Raw genomic sequence first — 19,122 nt, 5'->3', positions numbered from 1 at the left:
ACTTTCTGTCTAGAACTTAAATAAATGTTTCCTGCTTGCTTTGTAGTGGTACATCCCTTGCAATTCTATTAAACAATGAGCAAGAACGTTTTGTACTTTCCAACTCGAATGTGACTGAGTAGTACTCATTACATACAGGCACTATCAAATACAGTACTTGTTTATTAGTCCTTATAGCTAGCTTTTATTACATACAGAACAGTCTAACGGGTTCCTTCTAGCCTTTGTAGTATTGGCATAAATTGTGTAATTGATAGGTGGGGCAGATCAAACTATGTGCATTGGCCAGGTGTCAGTGTGAAGGTCAGGGTGAAAACTATCTGAGTTTTTAAGACGCATCAAAACCCAACACATTTATAGGTTAAGGCAGTATCTTATTATTTCAGATAGTATAGATTTTTTAGAAAGTAAACACTTCAAGGGGAATAAAAGTCCTTATTTGTATCTAAAACAGAAGCCAAAAACTTCCAGGCAGAGTGGAATTAGAGAACAATTTTCCAAAGTTCTTTAGGTGTGAATGAGACAATCGAGAGAAAAGGAAGTTGATACCTGTGGAATAAAGATAATATTGGTAGGAGAGTAAGAAAAGATAGATAATTATCTCTTGGTGGTGGGGAAAAGAACAGAGAAACAGGTAATTTCTAATAAAACATGGAAAAGAGGCGGAAGGGAAATTATGTCACAAAAAAGTCCAAAATTACCTGGAATCCACTAGTGTTGCCTGTGTCCTTAAGCCCGTTTGCAGTTCCGACACCACCTTGAAAAGTATTGGCTGTGGCCTTGCCTGATGGCCTTATTTCTGCTGTCTACTCTCTCTGCTCACACAGCACAGAGTGTTTTCATTCAGGTTGCCAGGAGAGATACGTGTCATTACTGCAGTATTTTGCAAAGAGAAGAATGACTTAACTGACTGAGAAAACAAAAACTTACTATCTAGTGGAATATATAACCACTGGGCAATTTTTAAATATACGTGAATCAAAAATATGAAAGTTCATAACTCAGTATCCTACAGTGTAGAAAACACAATATAGGTGATCAGTTCTATTGCTATTTTATTTATGTTTATTATGTTTTTCAAGCTGCTTTATCTAAAAAGAAACTTCCTTTGCCATAATAACCTCATGCGCATATAAAAATAAGTTATCCAAACCATTTATTCACGAAAATATTTGATAAATTGCTAGCGTTGTTCTTTTCTAACAACTAATTGCTGCTGTAACATTAAGGTTATCTGAACTCTTTTTACTGTGAAACAGTTTGCATAAGAATAAATTGTCCAGACAAACATATCTACCATACTTTATTTTTTTACGAAATACTGTAAACACCCCATACCACTTGAGATCTTTATTATGAAAGCCACACAAATATGTACAAAAGATCTTAAATATAACTCTTGAGATGGTTGGGGTTTTTTCCGTGTCAAATATCTGATGCAGAAGAATGATACAGGTTTTAATAAATAAAACAGTAAATTATGATATGACGAAGATATCTAAGAACGTTATTCATTGCTGTATATATATATAAACATCAGCATCTTTGTACCCTTCTTGGGTATTTGAATGACAGTGGGTTGATCCTTTGATTTTTTACTCGCTTGTAAACAGACTTTATTTCTTCTGTTTGTAAACAGACTTTTTAAAAACAGTATGCAACTACTTAATGGAAATAAACTAATCTACATGAGGAAGAGCTACAGTATCATTTTATTTTAGACATTAAGTTATTAGACATTCTCCAACCAGATAAAAAACCCCCTTTTCATTATACATTGATCTGAATTCTGTGCAAATAGTTAACACATTGCATGTCGTTAAAAGCATATTCCTAATTACTTCTTTATTAAAGACGAAAAATGAGCTGTAATATGGATTTTATTTATTTCAAGTAAATAAGATACCATGTTCTTCTGCAAGAGCATTTATAGCTAATGATGTAATTATTAAAAAAAACAAGTTTTCATATGTTAAGATAGAGAAAATATTCATTCATGAGTATTTACAATCACCCATGTTTAAAAGCGTTGCTAAGTTCTGTGTGCTTCGTTTTGTATTTCTGTCAAGAAGTGTACATGCTTCCCCTTAAACTTCTGCTTCTAGACATTTTACTGTGGCCTCAGGCTTGGCTTTAGACTCTTCTACCTTTTTTCCATTATTCTTTGTTTCCTTTTCAGGTGTTTTGTCATTTGACTTCGCCTCTTTGAGAGCAGTAGTTTCAACCATTTCTTTTTGCTGATTCTTGTTTGAAAATTGGAAGGTTGTCTTGTACCTTTAAATAGAAAAAAGGATAGTAGAGCAGAAACACTGACATAGTTTGGTAGTATCACTCAAGAAATAAAGTGAAAAATATCTAGAATTAACTTCCTTTGCTATATTCAAGCAAAAGTCTCACAGAGAATAGTGGCATGTTAGATCATTGTGCTTTTTCAAGAATTTTTTTTTTTTTTAAAAACAGACAATGTGTATTCAGGATTCGTGGTACATAACGATGAAGCTTTCTGGGCTAGGATGTGAGAAATGCACACAACTTTTTGATATGATTTAATGATGCATTATGTTGAAGATCTTTATGCATGACAAATGAGCTCAACAACTATTTTTTCCTGAACACAATCATAGTCCAAGAATAAAAACTTCTACCTTGGGTCTGACATAGAAAGAAACAAGAATAAAACTGTGTAAACAGATTATATACAAACAGACGCACATTTCAGTGTTGCTATTTTGGCACACTTGGAAATTTTTCGCACTAGGTATGATTGACTAATCCAAAGTAGGCAATATTTATCTTTGGTTCCTTTTCTAAAGCAGGGAATGGTAAGAGAAACAAGATACTTTATCTGCACAATAACAGGGTTTAAGATCTCGTTCTCTGTGCTACACTGTGATGCCATTGTCATCACATCTCTGCTCTTCAGCTATATATCTAAAGTCTTCACTGCTTGTACCCTAGGAGTTAGCTCAGTCCAACATAAAAAAAAAAAAGAAACAACTTACTTTTTGATATAGCAAACTGCTAGAACAACGGAAATAATGAAGAAGATGACTGCCAGTACAAGAAGTGCAGTGGGGACACCTAGAGATAACAGTGAAGTAAGTGTAGACTTTTTGTATGTACTTAATTCAGACTTTCTAAAGGTTCATGAGCATAAATCCAGATTCTTCTTAAAATAGCCTAGTATAAGAGGTACATACACATCAACTCAAGAACAGAGGTATTAGAAATCTCAAAAGGATAGTAACTCCTACTCATTTTTTCAAGAGAGACTAAACCAGGTATTTACGCAATCCCTGACAGATGATTGTCTAATGTGCTCATTGGAGGGTTTTTACAACCTGCCTACAGAGCACATTTTTGTGATTACTATCCTTACTGTTAGAATGCTTTTCCTCATATTAAGTCTGTTTCTCAGTTGCTGTATATTAGGATTACTTATTCACACCTCATATAGAATCATAGAATCATAGAATCATAGAATTGTTGAGGTTGGAAGGGACCTTTAAGATCATCGAGTCCATCCTTTAGCCTACCCTGACAAGAGCCACTTCTAAACCATGTCCCTCAGTGCCCCATCTACCCTTTTTTTAAACACCTCCAGAGATGGTGAATCCACCACCTCCCTGGGCAGCCTATTCCAATGTTTAATAACCCTTTCAGTGAAAAAATGTTTCCTAATATCTAATCTAAACCTCCCCTGACGTAACTTGAACCCGTTTCCCCTCGTCCTATCACTTGTCACCAGGGAGAAGAGGTCAGCCCCCATCTCTCTACAACCTCCTTTCAGGTAGTTGTAGAGGGTGATGAGGTCTCCCCTCAGCCTCCTCTTCTCCAGGCTAAACAACCCCAGCTCCCTCAGTCGTTCCTCATAAGGTTTGTCCTCCAGACCCCTCACCAGCTTTGTAGCCCTTCTCTGGACACGCTCCAACACCTCAATGTCCCTCTTGTAGCGAGGGGCCCAAAACTGAACACAGTTCAGTTTCATATCTCGAGAACAACTCCATATTTGGAGAACAGCAATTCTCCTTGGCTTCTTTTAAGAGCCTGCTGAGTTTTCCATTACTCTGAGCACATAGTGTTTGCTAAGACTCTCTCAGAAATGTATTTACCCCAAATCACATTAACCAGAATGAACTTCCACCGTTTAATATTAAAATATTATCAAAAAGTATAAAAAAAGATCTTACTTCTACTTAAAAATTATTTTAAAATCCTCTGCCTTATAAGCTTTGCTTTTGCAAAACCGTAACACTCCTATTCTCCCTCCAGGTTCAGCTATATCATAACGGATGCTGGAGTAGCAAACAAAAGAGCAGTAAACAGTTTTACTACTAACATCTATGTAACTAGCTCTTCTGATTAAATAGCTACCATATATGGCCTTTACCTCCAAAGACAGTGGCATCGTTCTTAAAGGCAGCATGGGAAGTGTAGTTAGGAGAGTCAATTGGTGAGTATTCCTCTGGCATTTTTGTAGTAGTCCCTTCTGTTGGTAATATAGTTTCAGTTACACATATTACACGAAATTTTATATTTTTCAGGGATTGTTCTGACTCAGTCACATTGGGCACTGCTGTGATGTTCTCAGTCAAATCAGAGCCTGAATATGCAGTTAAGTCCATTGGTGCAGTTGATGAAGGTGGTATGGCTGTAGTTGGATCTGGTTTACATGAATTAATCTGAACATCTGCAGCATGGAAAGGAAATACATAAGAGTTGTGTTGTATGTTAGTTTTTTACTTACTGTACACACATTTATTGAAATTGTTCCTCAGTCATTCCCTTCTGGAAATTATTATTTGTTTATTCACAAAAGGTTTACCCAAATCAGGCATGCTTATTTCAAACATGTGGCTACAACCCAGATTACACACCTTTTATCGTTACTCACATAGTTAAACACTTTTTTGAGCAAGTGTGGTGCTCTTTTTGTAATTGCATACCAATGACAAGATTGCTCCCCAAAAGTACTCAGAGTAATAATGCATATAAAAAACTATAATATGACCTCCTGCAGAGCAGGTGACTTAACTGCAGATCCATGATTCAAAAATATTTCTACTATATTATGTATATGTTAAAAACATATGCGTGCACTGTTGATACCTGGAATGCTACTTTGAGTTCCTGGAAACAAAAGTAGCCCATAAAACGTTCACATAAATGAGGCACCAGTGTGCGATAAGATGACACGATTCTAATGGGGGCTTAAAAGAAAGAAACTTGAGGCACACTCAGAAATTAAGTCATTTAAATGATGCGAGTGTTGTCTATATAAAACAATGGGTGCAAGTGGACTTTTATGTGTAAATGGAAAAGCTGAGTTCTGAATCAGGCTTATGTGAAAATTCTTTTTTTCTAGTGAAGTTCTATATTCTGTAAAGCTATAAAAATTACACTAAAGTAACAAGCAGACTACAACATAAATAACAGGGAAGCGACGTATGTACTGTTCTCCAACTGAATCCCCATGGGAAGTCTGATGACGCAGTTACATTCACAGAATAAAAAGCTAAATGGCAGGGGCTTTTCACTTTTTCCACTACAGTTTTCAAGTGATTTTGGCATTTCTTTGGCACAAAGGAAAAATATTCTGCCAAATGTTTTGGAAAATAAATGCCTAGAACAGGCAACAGTTTGGCAATTAAGATAAAGAAATGCAGAATCATATAAATGTTAACTATAAATTACTTTATTTTCTAACCATTCAGCAAGCCTTTCTTCACATGCTGTAACAGTATAATTTTTTTGGAATTAAAGCTAAACAAAGCAAATAATTTGGAATTACTTGCTACCTCCTTAGCATTACCCAACCTAATCAACATTTCTGATGCAGAATGACACATATTTCATGCACTGAAACACCATATTGCATAGGAACAGAAGAAATAACAGTACCAATAGGAGCAGCTTCTTTTAGAGCATGTTGCCTGAGTACTAATTCACCTACACATTCATCAATAAAAGCTATAGACTGTAGAGAAAAACTCTTGGTCCTTTTGCAAGAAAATACACGACACACAGACACCCTGGTTAAAGATGCAATTCACTGTCTTTCACGTTAATGTGCGTAAATAATCAAATCATATTAAGAGCATTGTGTCAACATTACAGCAACTATTCTTCAAGAGCTTTGGTGGCAGCACCAAATTATCAATGCAGATTAACCGAATTGACCTTTTGTATTTCTCAGAAGCTTTTTTCCCCCTACAGAGCTAAGTAAGGCTTGAGAACATTTAAGACTGGGGGGGGAAAGGGCAAACAAATTATGAGAACTCACTCACTTGTTATGATTTTTTCATGCAGATATTAAAAAAATCATAAAAAACAAACTAAAGCACAAAAAATGTAGTTGCCATGCTTACATACCTGAGGAATTGAAGCAGTAAACCTTAAAAGTTTTAAAGAGTTCAGCATGCCATGGCACTAGTCCAGTGTTGCCCTTACCACATTTCTGGTTGGATGTTATCCGAGGAATGACAACCAATCCATCTTTCACCCATCCATAGCTACAATAAAAGGCATCAGTCCTTTTAATATTAGATACATCACCAGCCTCAGATGCGGGTAAAGGCTTTCATAAAAGGTAATGAGACACCAACTGACGTCATATACCTGCACGTTTCAAAGCCATGTTTCAAAGCATTTTCAACTTGGTCTTTAGTTGCCAGTTGTAGATTCAGTTGATTACATGCATTACTTGCTTCTGAGAAATTCACTTTCTCCTCAAGGTAAATTCCTACACCTGTTATCCTGCAAGGTGGAACAATGGAACCTGTAATTTAAACACAAATATTCAAGGTTAGTATTTGAATATTAACATTTAATCCTCATGAAGAATTTAAGATCACATTCAACTGAATTCAATATTGTTAAAAGTTTCTAGCTTGAGGATAGCAGAAAACTAATTTCTAGCAAAAAAGACATATTTTAAAAATAGAATATATTTCCTTAACACAATACTCTAGAAGCCTTTCAAGAGGTTTGGCTATTAGACTAAATGCGTATTCAGTTGGCATTTGAGTCATTACCTGGGTCACTTTTTTACTAAAGACACTCTTATTTGTCGTACTTATTAATGCAAAATGGGAAGAGAAATCAGACAGGGTTTTTTTCACCTTTTTTTTTTTAATTAACATGATGAAACTAGCAGTTGCACTAAGGCACTGATTCTGTCAGTACATGACTCTTACCAATGTGAGTTCTATCAAAGGTATCATACATAATTTTTCATTGAATTAATATACCAATAAGAAAATACACCTATAAAGATTTCATCATTCTTTATGTTCCTTGTTCCTCCTAAGCTTATTATTTCTTTTCTTTTTCTCTAGGTTGTCATGATGATTCCACCCTACAGCCACTGTCAAGTGTTCAATTTACTGAGTGCTTGGCAAGCAGCAGAAAAAGAAGGGATAGGCTGGGTGAATTTATGACGCTTTTCCCCATTCCTCCTCCATATGCAGTTCATCCAGCATTTTTAGATAGCCACAGCTGGCACACCTGCACCAGGAAATACATAGCTTACGTCTGATTACACCTCTAGTTTCTCAGCCTATGTTAAAGACATAGGACAGAATTCAGGATTTGACACAGAAAAGGAGAAAGGATATTGCTCATTTGCCTCTATATTTCACCGGAAGCATATACTGGAAAAAAGATTTTTTTCTTTTTGATTTACATACAGTAATTGCCATATTAAATGAAACATTTCAACATTTCATTGCAAACATTTCATATGACCAACAGCCATAGGTGTTACTTCCTTGCTCAATATGCTTTTCAGAGTGTGTGCTCACCGGGTATGTACACTAATGAATACTTCATAAAATCTATGCATCAGAATACAGGCAATCCACAAACTCTCGAGGCAGGATGAACAGATGCCTGCAGATCCACCGCATGACTTCTTAGCAACAGAGGTTAAATTAAATTTTACGAATGAAAAGATAGAACTAGCAGCCAAGACACGCCTATGATGAGAAGGGGATAAAATGATGACTAAGCTTGTGTGGAGTGCTAAAAGGCAGGATTTTCACTCCTGCTCCCACTGGGTGTGGTGGGGTTGGAAATAGCTTCTGGTAAAAGATGCATCTCTGCTGTCTTTACATTCAGTTTAATTGGACTGATACATTTGGTAGAGCAATCACTGAATTAGGTGGATTTATCTCAGCAGCGATGGAAGCTGTGGCCTCCCATTAAGACTTCCAGGTACCCAGTCACATGGCAGCTGAGCCACTGAACATTTGAGCAGTCCCCATAGACAAATAGTGGCTGCATCCAGCCCTGACTTGAAGATAAGACAAGCCCAAACATATTGCATGAGGATGCTCAGTGAACATGTGTGTGTAGATATCAAGGACCTCAAGTCTATCCAAGTAGTCCCAGTGCAAAGATGATTCACACTGTCAAATTTCTTCCTTTCAGCCAGCCTGTCTTCATAAATTTCCTCCTGTATGTCTTCATTTTTGCCAAAGTACTTCTGTGTCAGAGAGGTCAAACACTGGAACAGGCTTCCTAGAGAAGTGGTCGATGCTCCAAGCCTGTCAGTATTTAAAAGGCATTTGGACAATGCCCTTAACAACATGCTTGAACTTGGTAAGCCCTGAATTGGTCAGGCAGTTGAACTAGATGAATGTTTTAGGTCCCTTCCAACTGAAATATTTCTGTTCTGTTCTATTCTATTCTATTCCATTCCATTCCATTCCATTCCATTCTAGATGTTAATTTTCTTGATTCCCTTTTGCTAACAGGCAACTCTTCTGGTTCTGGGTCCCTGAGTAACTCCCTGTCTCAGCTGCTGAGGCACATTCCACAGTTCCACTTCCTTATTTTTCAAGACCCCACTCCACCTCTAGCGTTTATGCCTAATTCCTTTCTCCTCTTACTATTTTTATGCTCAGATTTCATTCTTACTTTTATTGCTTACTTAGTCAATTATTTTCCTATATTTAGGTTTGAGCTAATACAACTTGCAGAAAATGTAACGTTGAGAATGAAAGTTTCTGAGTGACCAACTTGACAAATTTCAAATAAAGTTGAGCAGCTGACTGAATGGAATTTTGTGAAACCTTAGAAAGTTGCCTAGATAATTGTAAACTGTTACAGTCTTTAGTCATTCAATTACAGGACAAATATTTCTACATGAGAATTGCATGATAGATACATACCGTAACATAAAAATTCAGTACCAGAAAACTAAGTCTTAAGTGATAAGAAAAGTGACTGTAGGACATGGACCAAAGTTGTACCTTAGAATTCGCTAAGCCTTTTAAAACAAAATGGTGTAGTCAAAGAAATATTTTGGAAAAAAGTGATCAGCTTCAATCTAAATTCCAGATGGTTTTACAGTGTGAGGAAGAAATCCAAAAAGCGAACAGTAGCCTTTTAAAGTCTTTTTATCACTTCTTAAATCACCTCTGAACTCTGTTCTAAAGATGACTGAGTTTGTACAGGAGACAGACTAATCCTTTAGAAGCATATTATCCTTTTTGGTCCACAAGCTGCACATAGCTGTACTTAAAGCTTTGCTCTATTTAGTTAACCTACTAATAATGGGACAGTTTCCTCAGTATTTGGGTCTTGTGTGAAAAATCTGTTTTACTGAGAAAGGTGGGAAGACTTAAACAGAAGAATCTCACAACAAGACAAAGTTGTCCTAGGACAGGAAGAAAATTGTTCAGTTTTTGTAAGCTATGGGTATTGGCTTAATTGTGCATTAGTTCTCTTCTTGCTTTTGGGGGGAAGCTGTTGTTTCTATCTCTTTGCCTTGTGCCAAGCCTTCACTCTGCTTTATTACAGAGAACTTCCTTTGGCTGCTGTTGTCAGGGAGCAGCAAGAACGAGGCTGTTCCACAAGGAAAGAGGAGCCAGGAGCTGAGGTTGACTGCAGCACAGACAGGACGGTGCCCTCACAAACCAGGGCACAGTCCTACAGCACCTGAACAGGACCACAGTGGTGACAGTGGCAGGTTTCACTGGCAGCCCCAGAGAGAGCAAGACAATGAGTCAGATGCAGGGTTCATCCAGAAAGTCCATTTGGGAACAGCAGAAGATGATGCTACCTGTAACACATGGCTGAAATCCATCCTGGAGGCAAGGCTACATACAACCTAAGTCCAGAGTCCATCTGTGAAGCCCAGTCAGTAAGTCCCTACAGAAGGGGACAGGGCATGCTACAACACAGCTCGAAGACACAGATGGAGATCAGCCCTGAGCTTAACTGGAGCTCTTGGGCCAATGAGCAGAGGGTGCATGAGTAGATACACCGAGAGGCTTGTAAGGGAACTAAGCGGGGTCCTAGCAGCTGGAAAGAATAGTCTTAAGACGCAAGGTCTCCATTTCCCCAGTGAAAACTATTCAGTGTTGGGATTGCTGGAGGAGACTACTGTTGTTGGGTACTCCAATCCTGTGGAATTTCAACCGGACTTGAGTTGATCCTCTAATTCACTCAGTCCGGGTTCACTTCAGAAGCCTTTCAGAAGAAAATCAATTGTCTGCAACTATAGTGTATGTTCTTTTGCGTAGGTAGAACAAGCATTTACTCCTTGCAAATTACAGTGAAACATCTGGAAACATCTGATATACACTGAGTATCTGCAGATATCCTAGTAGCTACTGCAGTTAGAATAGACTGTGTCAAGTTGATTATGGAATTTGAAGGAGAAGACGTTCAAATTTCAGTAAAATATAGAAGGGGTATTATATGACCCTGATTGAAAAAATAGGTTCATATAACAATGTTTGAGAATGAGAAATGAGAAGGGTCACCTAAGAACTGTGTGATAAAGTTGATGTTAGCAATTCCCTGTGTTAATTTTTTCAAACAGATAGTTTATACAAAATAGGAACTTTTGCACTGTATTAACCGGAGACAGGCATGACTGCCCTGGAGATGAACTGCAAGATATCTGCCACGCATTTCCTTCAATGTTGCAAATCAAGACAGTGTCGGGATATTGTCAAATCAGAGCAAAACACTTTGCATTAAATATAGCATTTTATCACAGACGCACAGAACTTGTTTCATGCATGTTTTGCTCTCTGAGGATTGTACAAAACTGCTGTGGTATTTTATATAGTACAAAATAAAATCACATTTCAATAGATCTGAACTTAATCCTAAATGCAATACCAAATCTTTAAACCAAGCAGCTCTGTAGCATTTAGACGGTAAATAAATTAGAGTAACAATGGAAGTTCCCCTATATGCCAGAGTAGTTTTGATTGCACTGTATTCTCAAAACCCTCTGGTTTCCTATGCCAGAAACATATTTACACACGCTCCCTTCCCCCTATTTTTCTTTGCAAATCTAGCTATTTTTTTCAAGTCTTTTACTATTCAACTAGAAGACTTTAAAAAGTGGAACTTTACATACCTGTTATAAAGTAACTTTGAGCCATGAATGTCATAACCCAGATGAAAAACACTGCGGAGGTAACTCCAAAATAAGTTGCCATTGTCACGAACTTCAAAAATTAAGAAATTCAAGGTGATTTGTCTCCTGTGCTAAGAAAAGTTAAGGTATTGGATACTGTCAGACCACCTTGGAGATGACTTCTTGAAAGTAACTACAGCTGTCACTGCACTGCTTCATAGAAAGAATGTCAGGGCAAATGTGTTGACTGTCCCACTCAGAAGTGAGGTCACTGACTGGAAATCCCTAATCACCCTTTACACTTTCTTTCATGTCGGGCTTGATGGGAAATTTAACTACTGCTGACTCAGAAAACACAGCTGAGGAAGGGAGATAAGACTGTTAGACTGCTAAGTCAGTAAACACTTTGAAAGAAGTTTTTCTTCTGTTATTTTTTCCTGTTTTACTGATTAACAGCTCATTACTCATGTTGTCTATTCATCTGGTAAATAAAACAAATTCTCTATTGTATCACAGCAGGCCAGGCAGGATTTTTCTTTTGGAATTGGAAAGGCATCCATTCACCACTATCCTATTTGTCTTGATGTAGTACTTTTACTTTCCTTTGCTTTAGAGTTCCAATGCAAAAATAGGTACCATAACACAGAGATAACCTGATACCTAGTTTTGAACATATTTGGAGATACACTACTGTAAATGGGATTCCTTGTGAGACTGTAAGGACAGAGGTGGGAGCCAGTCCCTTCACTGCTGCCTTTTGTGAAGTTCCAACAAACAGTGATTCCAATAGACTGATTCAAAACACAGATGATCCTCATGGCTATAACTTAGAAAACCTTCACGAAGTCAGCCAAGAAATGATTTTTTTGCAGACATTCCAATAAACAGGAACGGAGTCCAAGAGATCAGCTAGTTCCCTTTCTGTCAGTAGGATCAGCTGTATTTATGTTATTCCTGACAGATATGTGTCTAACATGTTCTTAAAGATTTCCAGTGATAAATTCCTAGCATTTTGACAAGCACTCTATTCCAATGCTTCACTGTCCTTTACTGTTAAAAGGTATTCCCCAGTCTAAACTGACTTACCCATACTGTGCTGTAAACCTGTAACTTCTTTTCCTGTTGGAAATGGACGTGGAAAAGAGTTTATTACCTTACGTTTTGCAACAATCGTACGCATTTAAAGAATTATACCTTTGCTTACACTTTTTTTTCAGCTAAGAAACCCCAGTTTGCTCACTCTTTCTCTCTAGCTGAGGCCTTGACAATGCCAAGTACTGATTAATAAATTACCTGCTTATGCAGCTCAGAAAGGTATGAGCCTTTTTTCTGCAACAGGATGATTTTGTTACATCATGCTCAGTTTGTGATTCAGTAAACTTTTAGATGTCCTACATCCCCAGCTTGTTTTCAAGATCCTGTAAACACAAATGTAACAGTAGCTACCTCTTGAAACTGCGGTTTGCATTGTAGAAAGTTCCCATTTAATATATTAAGATAGTATTAATTTTTATCTGTGCACAGGCCCAATCTCTTACAGCAGCATTTAACATGGCTATGGGTATACTGTAACATAGACAGGCATCTACAGGGCTGAGTGGAGAATGCTGTGAGTTAATGAAATGGTGCCTCCATTAGCCATAAAGAAATGAAACTTGGGTTGAGTTTGGGCTGTGGTTTGGAACTGAATGTTGGTAAAGCTTCTTGAGATCTTAAGACAACTTTCTTGCTCGAATTTCTATTCACTCCTTTGTGTTGTACTTACCTGCCTCTACAAAGTGATGGCAATCTCAAATACTGCAATCAGACTTACTCTCACTGAAGAAAGTTTTAAGTGGATTCATTTGCATTTACAATGTAGGAGCAGAAACTAATAGTTATTCTGTAGCTGTCATGGACTAGTAGACTATGGCTGTAAAACACTGAGAATATTAAACAAAATCTTACCACCTCCATGCTTACCTTGAACTGCTAAGTATTTCCTATTATGAAAACTAATTAAAAGCTGGGTTTCCGACATTTTAAAATTGCATGCTAATTGTCCTTCCAAGTTTTAACACTTTGTGCTTATTATCCTCACAGTGGCAAAGTTCCTTCAGTCAAACTCTGTCCATGCTATTGATGTTTAGTAGGATTTTTAGCTGGAAAGATGAGATAAACACCTTTGTAACATGAAACAAAAAAATAAGCTCCTTCACATGGTTTTGTAAGACCAAACTACAGATTAGGAGAGGGAAGAAAGAACTTTAGAATGATGAAGTGAGACTGAAATAACCTTTTTTTTTTTTTTTGTCAGTTTCTTCCTTTTTATATTTCAGCTGTTCCAAAACTTTATGGAAGATCACTTACCTGGACTGTAACAGTATAAAAGCTCTTTAACCTGTTTGTGGGTCTTCATCTTAACTTGTGTGGTGAAAAAAAAGCAGCCCTGTATGTTTAATTAGCATTTGTCTTAAATACTTATAGTAACCTATAAGGAGAATTCCCAGCATCTCATGCCAGCATGTTTTAAAATGCTGATGAGGATTGCTAAACAGAAAACCTTTGATATGGGATAACAGACTTAACTGTTCTGTACAATGATTTCTGAAGGAACCTTGAAGCCTGGACAACTGGAGAGGAAACAGTTTAAAAAAAAAAAAAAGTTTACGTGGAAAATACAAATATCAGGGTCTTCTCCTGGTAAGTAATTCCTTGCAAGGCTGTTGCTGTCCCAAAGTTTTTCTCCCTGACACAGACCATCAGATTCAGAAGTGACATTTCTGTTTTTTGTGGAAATTGAGGATTATCTCCTTCTCACTGGTCTGGCAGTTCAGCTCTCCACAAAGCCCAGGCTTCCCAGACCTCCCAAGCCTACAAGAACACAAAGCAAATAAAGAATCCTAACCTTTCACTCAGTCTCCTTTGGTTACAGATCTCCCTTGTGGCTTTCCGTGTTCAGCCTCCTCAGTGTCAGGCAGCCTCCCTCTGAAGCAGGAGTTAAACTCTCTCCAGGATATTTCAGTTTCCTCTCTCATCTTGTTTCTAGCGTATGACAGGGATGTCCCTGCTTACAAACACTTTCTCTATTGAAACAGGAATTTGCTTGCTTCTTCTACACCACTTTCCTGAAGAACTGAAAGACTAAGAACAAGATCTTTGGTATGTGTAATGTGGCACTACGACACACAAGGCAGTATGTGTTTCATAAGAACATAGCCATTAATGTGCAGACAGAGCACACGTAAAAAACAAACCTTTAGGGTAGCAACATTAAGGACTTTGAAACCATACTTTTATTTCAAAACTCAAGTATGTGATACTATACAGTACAATACCAGCACACTTGTGCAAAATCTTACAATCTTACAAATTTAAATATGATACACAAAAATAGTGCCCTTTTAAAATTCCTTTTACTAGAAACATCTGTGCTGTGCAGGAAAAACAATAAACGTGTCTTGTTAAAGCAGAAAAATAAATATTGCACCTCAAGAAAACTATTTCAGTGTTAATAGCATAAATAATAGATCTATTTCTTGTTATCTGATGTGATCTTTGAACACAGACGTTGATTTTTTTTCTAGATAAAGCAAACTAATATCCAACAGATAAAATTACATTTAGAATAGTTTTTGAGCTCAATCTAGTTTCCTATTAAAATAAAGGTGTCTCCTTTAACTAACTGAAATACATAAGCAAAAATATTTAATGTGCTGTTAGTCATTGTGGTTCATTATTTTTAGTGGACAGTTTGCTCAAAGTAGTTATAAAAAGAACAACAATTTTTTTTAAATAAACTTTATCTTCATCTTTTCATTGCCATTAAAATCTCTTGCCTCTTTCAGTCCATTCCCTACAATGATTAATAAATTTGTGTCTAAATTATACTTGCCCTAAACATGCAAGTAGTTCAGTTCAAATCAGTATAACTACTTACGGAAATCCGCCCTTGTGCACTAAGTCCACAAAAAGCCAGTCTGCTGAGTTCCAAGAGAGGATGGAGACCTCGTTCACCCACAGACCAAAAAAAACCCAACTTAGCGCATGCTTAACATTAAGCAGTTCAGGAGTCCTATTGGTATCAATAACTTTCGACATGTACTTAAAATAAGGTGTTGGACACACATGAGTGCAGATGTAAACAAGAGCGAATTAATTCAATGATAGGCATTGTTAATTATTTCTCCTCAGTGCAGCCCAACATTTCCACAATCCCATAATGAAATATGTGCCATAATTTTTTGGCATAGGAGTCTGTGAATCTTCGGGACTATTTACCTTCAATTTACCTATTTACCTTCAATTGCCTTATTAAGTTATCAATGCTATTTGTAAAGAATATTAACTTAAAGAAGCTGATTTTAATTAAGTATTCAAAGAGCAACTGACAGATTTCTTCAAATACTGAAAGTACGTGAAATGTCACAGTAGTTCTTCATAGTCAGATACTCTAACTGAACCAAACAGATACTAAGTAATTTGCAAGAAACCTTCTTCTGTCTTATTCTTTACCAATTACAATTTTAGACCAAATGACACTTTCCCATTATCCTTTTTGAACTTCCTTAAGCACACTATTCCTCAACAATATATACTGTAAAATAAAAAACAAACCTCCCAACTGCTTATAGACTTCCCACCCTCCAAAAAAAGGTGGTAGTGGTCTGCTTTTTCTTTAAATTATTATTATTATTTTATATTTTTATTTTATTTCTCCATATAAATGTCTCTTAAGAAACATGTGGCTAAAGATGTAACAAACAAAATTCACCAGCAGGATATTTGTTACTAGTGCCAGATACGTGAATTAAATTTCTGACTGAGTTAGAAACCTGTTTTCTTTGACAGTTAGCTTGAGGTTCAGTGTTTACACCAAAAGAAAACAAGACAATACTAACTTCATCTGAACTGAAATTACAGTACTTCATAACATACTTGTCCTTCAGTTGGTCAACAGACCTGTTAGTCAGAAAATGCCAGAAGAATGCAAGACATGAGTGCAATCAAGTGTCACACTGATTTTGATATTGTGGTTAGATGCAAGCATATAGCTATGGAAAGACAAACATAGATCATCTTCAATCAGAAGTGATGTTCAGCAGGTACATAAGGTATACCTTAAGTGACATGCATTTTGGTCTCAGCCCTAGCTGATGTGGTTCTTTATAGATAATGGCTTCACCATTTGAAATTGCTTGTCTAAAAATTTCAGGCTTTCAGATTCTTGTGTAAGAACTCACAACTCCTGAATAGGCAGAACTGCTAAAAAATCTGGGCAAAAGATTAATCTATCATGTCCTGATAGTTCAGCTTTGAAAGCATATCAGAACAGTTACATACTTGGCATCAGATTCTGAAAGGGAACTACTAAAAAATTGCAGTGATGTCTTCAAAGTCCTCATTCCCTTTACGTCCTGATTCACCTAGGCACTGGTAGGGTTTTGGCTGTGTGCAGAACTGTGTTCCTAGTGCAGATCTCAAAGGATATCTATTTCCAGTATTAGCAGTAGGGCAGAGTCCACTTAGTGTGAACGCCTATATACACAGGTTTGAAGACTTTTTTCCTTTTTTTTTTTTTTTTTTCAATAAAGAATTGAAGATTTCTTCCAACATCCGAGATTGCTGTATTTTGGGCTTAGGCGACACATCCAACCTTCCAGACAACAACTATTCTTTGTTGTAAATAGTGGTGAGTCTGAGTGGCATACACACACTTCTTGCAAAGTATGTCCCTTTTATATATCAGGAGTTCCCAGATTTATTTGACGGTATCAACTGTGTCACCTAGACCTTATTTTATGTTTTGTTGTGCATCCCATTTTAAAAAAAGTGGTGGTCCCATTCCTAGAGTATATCATAAAACACATTTATGCATGTACTTAGTATTCCATTCAAATAATTATACAGTTAATTCCTCTTATAAAATTACTTAATCAGCAAGGCATTTGGTCTGATAATATAATTCTAACCTCCCATAGAAGAGCTTCTATTTCTACCCAATAATCATGAAAAAGGAAATTAATTAGAGTACTTCAACAGTCACCAATAAATTCAGGAAATGCAAAGTAAAGCACTAACTGCAAATGCAGGTTTTACAATTTTCTTCAAAATCATAGCAGAGATAGCAATGTCCTGTGCAAATCATTCCTTTAAATGTCTTGCTAGTTACTGCCACAACCTTATCATGATTCAATATTCCTTTATTTGTATGAGTCATTTACAATAAGAGGACAGACAGGATTATTTATGAGATTGTCATTTTGGCAAGGTATATTCACAATGTATCCCCCAACCTGCTGGTGTGGAGTAACTGACTCGTCTAACAGATCACACTTAACAACCATAAGGATGACTAAGCACTACCTTTAACAACTGTGTTCTAATATGCATACTTGCTCAGGTACCATAAATACATGGTTGTTCCTTTATTATTCAGTACGTTGCTCATGTTGAAATCCTGAGTTCCACCAGGAATATTGATGGGCAGCAGAACAGCTGGCCTTCCCTTCAGGTCCCTCTGATTTTTCATCACAGGAGTTGTATGAATGGTAGATTCCCAACACCACAGCAAAAATGATTATCGCAGCCACTACAAGCCATACCACATTCCAGTGTTTACACAGTTTGGGGTACAGTATATGTAAATAATTAATGATGACTTCAAGTCTGCTGTAAAATTAAAAGAAAACTGTTATATATTAATCATATACAAATTTATTATCTTAAAGTTTTTAGTTTGAAAAGTTTCGTAAATGTATGGTGCACCATCTTTCTTCCAAATACAAACACCGTGCCAAAGAAGAATCAGACTGCTAAGTTCTTTTAAGAAGAGCTGTACACTCAGACGTGGGTGATATTTGCAAGACGGCTGAAGACCGTAAACTTGACTTCTATTTCTCCCACCTGTCAACTGGCAAATCTCAGAACTTGATGTCATGTAAAATTCTGCACTGTTCATAGCTTGTGCAACTAAACTGACCATTTCTTCCTAAGAGTTTAATGACTAGCAAGATGGCTGCCCTTCTGGATATGGCTGAAATCTCAAATTAACATATGTTTATAACCATAATGGTTATGGAATGGAAATAAATTCTTATGGATCATGTAAGGATTCCTACCTTAGCTTGCAATGGTAGGAATTCAATATTTATAATTTATATTAGTAATATAAATTACTATTAATGATTATTATTAATATAGTAAAACTACTAATAATATACATTATAATACTTTATAATTTATAATTTATTTATTTTATTTAATAAAATATTACTGGCTTTGGCCAGCATTCTATTCATCTGTAACGCAAAAGTCTCTTTACTTTTAACATGCAGGAAATTGCAGGTATATTGAATTGGGTGGTAGAACCACCAAGGAGACTCAATAATTAACACTAAGAAAAGCTGAACATTTCAGAAAAGTTTTCCAGTTAGGCATTAAATGCTTCAGGTAATAAGCAGAGGATTCAAAAGTTCCCCATACAAAGAGCATCGGGTACAGATGTAAACATGTAATTGCTGAAAGGCAGGAACTCCATCACAGTGCGGTTCTGCTGCATCTAGACAGTTTCCAGAGAGAGCAGACACCTGCCTGTCCAAGTCAGAGCAAGTTCAACATAGCTGAGGAGCTTGTCTTAATCTGCATTTACTTTGTAGATATACTGAAAGACTCACCTGTGAAGATCCTTTGGGAATGACGTATGGCACAAATATGGGCATCAGATTCCTGAATTACAACTTTCATGAGACAATGTATGCCTA

At 36.7% G+C, this 19,122-nt stretch overlaps 2 protein-coding genes across 16 annotated transcripts in view; both read right to left on the bottom strand.

Moving 5' to 3' along the window:
- Positions 1-1,337: 1,337 nt before the first annotated feature.
- On the bottom strand, positions 1,338-14,389 carry LYVE1 (lymphatic vessel endothelial hyaluronan receptor 1). Of its 2 annotated transcripts, none has more exons than XM_063331938.1 (7): positions 14,268-14,389; positions 11,381-11,511; positions 6,619-6,778; positions 6,373-6,512; positions 4,391-4,690; positions 3,003-3,081; positions 1,338-2,274 (listed from the first exon to the last, which is right to left on the bottom strand). In XM_063331938.1, the coding sequence occupies exons 2-7, from the start codon at positions 11,460-11,462 to the stop codon at positions 2,088-2,090; spliced, it is 948 nt and encodes a 315-aa protein (XP_063188008.1). In that variant the 5' UTR covers positions 11,463-11,511; positions 14,268-14,389; the 3' UTR covers positions 1,338-2,087. The 2 variants fall into 2 exon arrangements, with proteins under 2 accessions (XP_063188008.1, XP_063188006.1); XM_063331936.1 differs by lacking the exon at positions 14,268-14,389 and adding an exon at positions 12,467-12,485.
- Positions 14,390-14,663: 274 nt separating this feature from the next.
- Positions 14,664-19,122, bottom strand: part of IRAG1 (inositol 1,4,5-triphosphate receptor associated 1) — a 97,963-nt gene continuing 93,504 nt past the window's right edge. For all 14 annotated transcript variants that reach the window (XM_063331925.1, XM_063331922.1, XM_063331923.1 and 11 more), the window contains one exon: positions 14,664-18,031. In XM_063331925.1, coding sequence (XP_063187995.1) covers positions 17,791-18,031 — 241 coding nt within the window. In that variant the 3' untranslated portion in view covers positions 14,664-17,790. The remainder of the gene's footprint in view (positions 18,032-19,122) is intronic.

This window comes from Chroicocephalus ridibundus, chromosome 4 (assembly GCF_963924245.1).
Source record: "Chroicocephalus ridibundus chromosome 4, bChrRid1.1, whole genome shotgun sequence".
Taxonomy (NCBI): domain Eukaryota; kingdom Metazoa; phylum Chordata; class Aves; order Charadriiformes; family Laridae; genus Chroicocephalus; species Chroicocephalus ridibundus.
The sequence above is the reverse complement of the archived record's forward strand: the minus strand, read 5'-3'. Positions and strand labels throughout refer to the sequence as shown.

What these genes read in the sequence shown, in the direction of transcription:
- LYVE1 (XM_063331938.1), bottom strand. Translation starts at nt 11,462, where the DNA reads ATGGCAACTTATTTTGGAGTTACCTCCGCAGTGTTTTTCATCTGGGTT. An exon ending in TCAAAGTTACTTTATAACAG is followed by an intron (nt 6,779 to 11,380) that starts GTATGTAAAGTT and finishes TTTAAATTACAG; the next exon opens with GTTCCATTGTTCCACCTTGC. An exon ending in CATGGCTTTGAAACGTGCAG is followed by an intron (nt 6,513 to 6,618) that starts GTATATGACGTC and finishes CTTTTATTGTAG; the next exon opens with CTATGGATGGGTGAAAGATG.